General features: G+C 45.9%; 1 protein-coding gene across 1 annotated transcript in view; it reads right to left on the bottom strand.

The window, feature by feature from the left end:
* Positions 1 to 5881, bottom strand: part of LOC124010739 — a 19334-nt gene extending 13453 nt beyond the window's left edge. Inside the window, exons 1-4 of the mRNA XM_046323381.1 lie at positions 4917 to 5881; positions 2731 to 2826; positions 832 to 1065; positions 320 to 479 (exon numbers count right to left, since the gene is read on the bottom strand). Coding sequence (XP_046179337.1) covers positions 320 to 479; positions 832 to 1065; positions 2731 to 2826; positions 4917 to 5579 — 1153 coding nt within the window. The 5' untranslated portion in view covers positions 5580 to 5881. The remainder of the gene's footprint in view (positions 1 to 319; positions 480 to 831; positions 1066 to 2730; positions 2827 to 4916) is intronic.
* Positions 5882 to 6880: the final 999 nt, after the last annotated feature.

Here is a 6880-nt window from a genome sequence, read left to right as displayed (position 1 = left end):
CTGAAGAGAAGGATGAGAAATGACAGTTTATTAACTCATTGACATTGTATTGATCCACTGATATCAGTCTAAAACATAGTGCGGAAAAAATACTCTGTCTTTATGACAATATTTATAGTGAACAAGGTAATGGTGATGGAGATCACTGCTAGTAGTGCCCTTTGTGTGTGTGTGTGTGTGTGTGTGTGTGTGTGTGTGTGTGTGTGTGTGTGTGTGTGTGTGTGTGTGTGTGTGTGTGTGTGTGTGTGTGTGTGTGTGTGTGTGTGTGTGTGTGTGTGTGTGTGTGTGTGTAGTATGCATGTCCTCCACTCTGACACACCTGTCTTGGTGATCTTGCCCAGTTCCACGTTGCACATGTCCTCCACTCTCTCCCGTAGGTTCAGGATGGCTTCACGTACAGGCTCAAACGTAGCCTCTGGATTGGCCACCACACACCACAGATCATTACACTCAAACGGGCTGCACAGAGACTCACAGGTCTGGAGGGCGGCGCACAGGAGAAGGAGGAGGTGGAGAAGGAGAATGAGGAGAAGAGGATGGGATGGAAGAGGGCAGAGATGGAGAAATGAAGACAGAAAGAAAGGCAACGACAGAAAGAGAAGACACGTCATTTAAGAAATAATGTCTTTTGTGATAGAAGCTGCACATTTCAAACATGACTAGGACAATGCTGCTTTCCTTAACTATTGTCCCATCCCAGATGTGGTCCCAGATGTCCCATCCCAGGTCTTTCACACCTGGCAGACATGTCCAATATGGCCATCAACCAGCTGCATGCAGCTAAAGTGGATCAAAAATATATAAAAGGTACCAGAGAGACAAGCGTCCTACCTCCAGGAAGTGGATGTTGTCCTCACAGCGGAACACCTCCTTCATGTCCTTGTCTCTCCTCTTCAGCTCCGAGATCTCGGCCTCCAGCTTGTCCACCACGTCCTGGGCCTCGCTTACTTTCTCCTGCCCAGCCTGGTTCATCACACCCTCCACCAGCTCCTGGAGCCTCTCCACTGAGCGCTGGAGCTCCGACAGCACCGTCTCTGTGTCATCATGTACCCTGTCTGCTGAGCGCTGGGGACACAAACACAGGTATGAAGACATACGCACACTGGTGCTGTATGGAGGTGGATAGAAAGGTACTCACTGAGGAACACAACACACACACACACACACACACACACACACACACACACACACACACACACACACACACACACACACACACACACACACACATACACTGGTGTAGTGTAATGGAGTGTGATGTAATGTGGTATAGTGGGGTGTAGTGTGGTATAGTGTAGTGGGGTGTAGTGTGGTATAGTGTAGTGGGGTATAGTGTAGTGTGGTATAGTGGGGTATAGTGTAGTGGGATGTGGTGTAGTGTAGTGTGGTATAGTGTAGTGGGGTATAGTGTAGTGTGGTATAGTGTAGTGGGGTATAGTGTAGTGTGGTATAGTGGGGTATAGTGTAGTGGGGTATAGTGTAGTGGGGTACAGTGTAGTGTGGTATAGTGTAGTGTGGTATAGTGTAGTGGGGTATAGTGTAGTGTGGTATAGTGGGGTGTAGTGTGGTATAGTGTAGTGTGGTATAGTGTAGTGTGGTATAGTGTAGTGGGGTATAGTGTAGTGTGGTATAGTGGGGTATAGTGTAGTGGGGTGTAGTGTGTTGTGGGGTGTAGTGGGGTATAGTGTAGTGGGGTGTGGTATAGTGTAGTGGGATGTAGTGTAGTGTAGATGTAGTGTTGTGGGGTATAGTGTAGTGGGGTATAGTGTAGTGAGGTATAGTGTAGTGGGGTGTAGTGTGGTATAGTGTAGTGGGGTATAGTGTAGTGGGGTGTGGTATAGTGTAGTGGGATGTGGTGTAGTGTAGATGTAGTGTAGTGGGGTATAGTGTAGTGTGGTATAGTGTAGTGGGGTATAGTGTAGTGTGGTATAGTTGGGTATAGTGTAGTGGGGTGTAGTGTGGTATAGTGTAGTGGGGTGTAGTGTGGTATAGTGTAGTGTAGTGGGGTATAGTGTAGTGGGGTGTGGTATAGTGTAGTGGGATGTGGTGTAGTGTGGTATAGTGTAGTGGGGTGTAGTGTGGTATAGTGTAGTGTAGTGGGGTATAGTGTAGTGGGGTGTGGTATAGTGTAGTGGGATGTGGTGTAGTGTAGATGTAGTGTAGTGGGGTATAGTGTAGTGGGGTATAGTGTAGTGGGGTATAGTGTAGTGGGGTGTAGTGTGGTATAGTGTAGTGGGATGTGTGTAGTGGGATGTAGTGTAGTGGGGTATAGTGTAGTGGGGTATAGTGTAGTGGGGTGTAGTGGGGTAGTGTAGTGGGATGTGGTATAGTGTAGTGGGATGTGGTGTAGTGGATGTAGTGTAGTGGGGTATATTGTAGTGATGTGTAGTGTGGTATAGTGTAGTGGGGTGTAGTGTGGTATAGTGTAGTGGGGTATAGTGTAGTGGGGTGTAGTGTGATATAGTGTAGTGGGGTGTAGTGTATGTGGGTATAGTGTAGTGGGGTGTAGTGGGGTATAGTGTAGTGGGGTGGGGTATAGTGTAGTGTGGTATAGTGTAGTGGGGTATAGTGTAGTGGGGTGTAGTGTGATATAGTGTAATGTGGTGGGGTGTAGTGGGATGTAGTGTAGTGGGGTGGTATAGTGTAGTGGGGTGTAGTGGGGTTTGGTGTAATGTAGTGTAATGTGGTGGGGTGTAGTGGGATGTAGTGTAGTGTGTCCTAAGCCCTTACCTTTGTTGCCTCCAGCATCTTCTTCATGTCTTTCAGCTCTCCTTCTCTTTCTTTCAGTCTCTGATGATTCTCTGTCTGTATCTCAGCCAGCTCTTTCTGCAAAACACAGTCACATCAACTCACTCCTGAAGGGACTGGAATGCAGTCTGGAATGTTCACTGGCCCACAAAGACAACTACATAATCACTTACGATATGACACCACCTTACTCTACACACACACACACACACACACACACACACACACACACACACACACACACACACACACACACACACACACACACACACACACACACACACACACACACACACACACACACACACACACACACACACACACACACACACACAGCGTAGGCTGAATGAGAGGCAGTTTCTAGGTGTGTCCAGATCAGCTGTGATGGGACACAGACCAGCAACCTGTATGAATGTTTTGATCAGACTGTATTTACAGGTTTTTGTGGAGTGAGTCTGTACATGGTGGTGTGTTTGATTAATATTATAATAATAATAACCATTTAGTAAACGCTTTCATCCAAAATGACTTACTGTCATGTGTGCGTACTGTATGTGTGGCCCCAGCGGAAATCAAACCTTGGCTTTGCATACAGAGCCAAACAGGAACTGATTGGGTGTTGTTTTGTTGTAAAGGTCATGAATAACCTTGCCTGAGACCTGAAGACTTGTGTTAGCTCCCAGAGCGAATGACTAGCCTTTGGTCCAGCGGGATAACACAGTCTTGTGCCAGGCAGTTGATCACATTAGTGGGTGGGTGTGGTGGTGTCCATGTACAGCGCATTCGGGAAGTATTTCAGACCACTTGAGTTTTTCCACATTTTGTTACGTTACAGCCTTATTCTAAAATGGATTAAATAAATACAAATTATTCACCAATCTACACACAATACTGCACAATGACGAAGCGAAAACAGGTTTTTAGACATTTTTGCTAAATGTATTACAAAAAAAAACTGAAATACCTTATTTGCATAAGTATTCAGACCCTTTGCTATGAGACTCAAAATTAAGCTCAAGTGCATCCTGTTTCCATTGATCATCTTTGAGATGTTTCTACAACTTGATTGGTGTCAAACTGTGGTAAATTCAATTGATTGGACATGATTTGGAAAGGCACAGTTGACAGTGCATGTCAGAGCAAAAATCAAGTCATTAGGTCGAATGAATTGGCCGTAGAGCTCCGAGACAGGATTGTGTCTAGGCACAGATCTGGGGAACCCTAAGCACACAGCCAAGAAAACGCAGGAGTGGCTTCGGGACAAGTCTATGAATTTCCTTGAGTGACCCAGCCAGAGCCCGGACTTGAACCCGATCGAACATCTCTGGAGAGACCTCAAAATAGCTGTGCAGCAATGCTCCCCATCCAACCTGACAGAGTTTGACAGGATCTGTAGAGAAGAATAGTAGAAACTCCCCATCCAAGCTGACAGAGCTTGAGATGATCTGTGGAGAAGAATAGTAGAAACTCCCCATCCAACCTGACAGAGCTTGAGATGATCTGTGAGAAGAATAGAAACACCCCATCCAACCTGACAGAGCTTGAGATGATCTGAATAGTAGAAACTCCCCATCCAACCTGACAGAGCTTGAGATGATCTGTGGAGAAGAATAGTAGAAACTCCCCATCCAACCTGACAGAGCTTGAGATGATCTGTGGAGAAGAATAGTAGAAACTCCCCATCCAACCTGACAGAGCTTGAGAGGATCTGTAGAGAAGAATAGTAGAAACTCCCCATCCAACCTGACAGAGCTTGAGATGATCTGTGGAGAAGAATAGTAGAAACTCCCCATCCAACCTGACAGAGCTTGAGATGATCTGTGGAGAAGAATAGTAGAAACTCCTGAAATGCAGGTGTGACAGCTTGTAGCGTCATAACCAAGAAGACTCAGGGCTGTAATCGCTGCCAAATGTGCTTCAACAAAGTACTGAGTAAAGGGTCTGAAAAATTTATGCAAATGTGATATTTCAGTTTTATATTTGAATACGTTTGATCAAAATCCTAAAAATCTGTTTTCGCTTTGTCATTATGGGGTATTGTTTGTATATTGTTTGAGAATATATATAAAAAATGATTGATTTTAGAATAAGGCTGTAACGTAACAAAATGTGGAAGAGGTCAAGGGGTCTGAATACTTTCTGAATGCCCTGTATGTCTGAGGGCTTACCTGTCTCTCCGTGCGCTCTGCCTTGGTGGAGGTGGTCTCATGGTCCTTGTGCTGGTTACTGGTGCACAGCCAGCACACAAACGTCTGGCACTGACGACAGTAGAACTCCTGCAGGTACTTGTGCTCGGTACAGATCTTCTGCGCCAGCTTGCCCGTGGGCGCAATCAGCTCGTGCTTTTTCAACTCCGCTTTCGTCTGATGCGGTTTCAGGTGGGCCTCGCAGTAGGACGCCATACACACCAGGCAAGACTTCACTGCAGCCTGCTGGTCTCCAGCGCCGTGGCACATGTCACAGGGCACGGCCATGGCTGGCAGCCTGCTGACACCACCACCACGGGAACCTCCCTTGGCTCTACCCTTGGTGTTGGCACGGTGGGCGCTCCGGATGGACTCCCTGGCGGAGGTGGTGAGGGCCCCCTTGCGGAGCTGCTCCACGGCCTCTGCCAGCATGGTGTTCCTGGACAAGGAGGGCTTGGGACAGAATGTCTGGCGGCACTGGGGGCAGCTGTAGACTCCAGGGGAGCGAGGGTTGTCCTTGCTCCAGTAGTCCTTGATGCAGCCCATGCAGTAGCTGTGGCCACACGGGATGGTGACTGGCTCATTGGGGAGGTCCAGGCACACAGGACAGTTGAACTGCTCCTCCGTCCACAGATTACCACTCATAGTGAGACCACAGGTAGCAGAGGTGAATGTAGACTATTACAAAGAGAGAGAGCGGAAGAGAGAGAGTGACAGAGAGAATAGAGAAAGGCAACAGAGGAAAAAGTTGAGGTAGAGATGGATGAAAACAGAAATGGGTAGAATCAGAAAGAATGCTGTACACACAGAGAGATATGTAGCTACAGAGCAGAGACACACAGAGAGATATGTAGCTACAGAGCAGAGACACACAGAGATATGTAGCTACAGAGCAAAGACACACAGAGAGATATGTAGCTACAGAGCAGACACACAGAGAGATATGTAGCTACAGAGCAGAGACACACAGAGATATGTAGCTACAGAGCAGAGACACACAGAGATATGAGGTATAAGACAGAGGTATGAGTCTGTCCAGGGTGTTAGACAGAGAGTGGTGATCTCATATGAGATGGACCAATGGTGTTGTCGGAATAAAAGGAAGACAGGTAGAAGGGCGGGGCTAGAGTCGCAGAGCTGGTTTAGGGAGAAAAACAGGAGGGGATGAGTTTCTTTGTGATGTCACATACCATTGCAGTAACTAGAAAAGAATGTCACCAGCATGTTACAGTAAATAGAATAGAATGTCACCGGAATGTTACAGTAACTAGAATAGAAGGTCACCGGAATGTTACAGTAACTAGAATAGAATATCACCAGCATGTTACAGTAACTAGAAAGAAGGTCACCAGCATATTACAGTAACTAGAATAGATAAGAGCGTCTGCTAAATGACTTAAATGTAAATGTAAATGTAAGTTCACCGGCATGTTACAATAACTAGAATAGAAGGTCACTGGCATGTTACAGTAGCTAGAATAGAATGTCACCAGCATGTTACAGTAACTAGAAAGAAGGTCACCAGCATATTACAGTAACTAGAAAGAAGGTCACCAGCATGTTACAGTAACTAGAAAGAAGGTCACCAGCATGTTACAGTAACTAGAATAGAAGGTCACCGGAATGTTACAGTAACTAGAATATAAGGTCACCAGCATGTTACAGTAACTAGAAAGAAGGTCACCAGCATGTTACAGTAACTAGAAAGAAGATCACCAGCATATTACAGTAACTAGAATAGATAAGAGTGTCTGCTAAATGACTTAAATGCAAATGTAAATGTAAGTTCACCGGCATGTTACAATAACTAGAATAGAAGGTCACTGGCATGTTACAGTAACTAGAATAGAATGTCACCAGCATGTTACAGTAACTGGAATAGAAGGTCACTGGCATGTTACAGTAACTAGAATAGAAGGTCACTGGATTGTTACAGTAACTAGAAT

The sequence above is a fragment of the Oncorhynchus gorbuscha genome, linkage group LG23, assembly GCF_021184085.1.
Source record: "Oncorhynchus gorbuscha isolate QuinsamMale2020 ecotype Even-year linkage group LG23, OgorEven_v1.0, whole genome shotgun sequence".
Taxonomy (NCBI): domain Eukaryota; kingdom Metazoa; phylum Chordata; class Actinopteri; order Salmoniformes; family Salmonidae; genus Oncorhynchus; species Oncorhynchus gorbuscha.
Note: the sequence above shows the minus strand (reverse complement) of the source record. Positions and strands in the feature narration are given on the sequence as shown.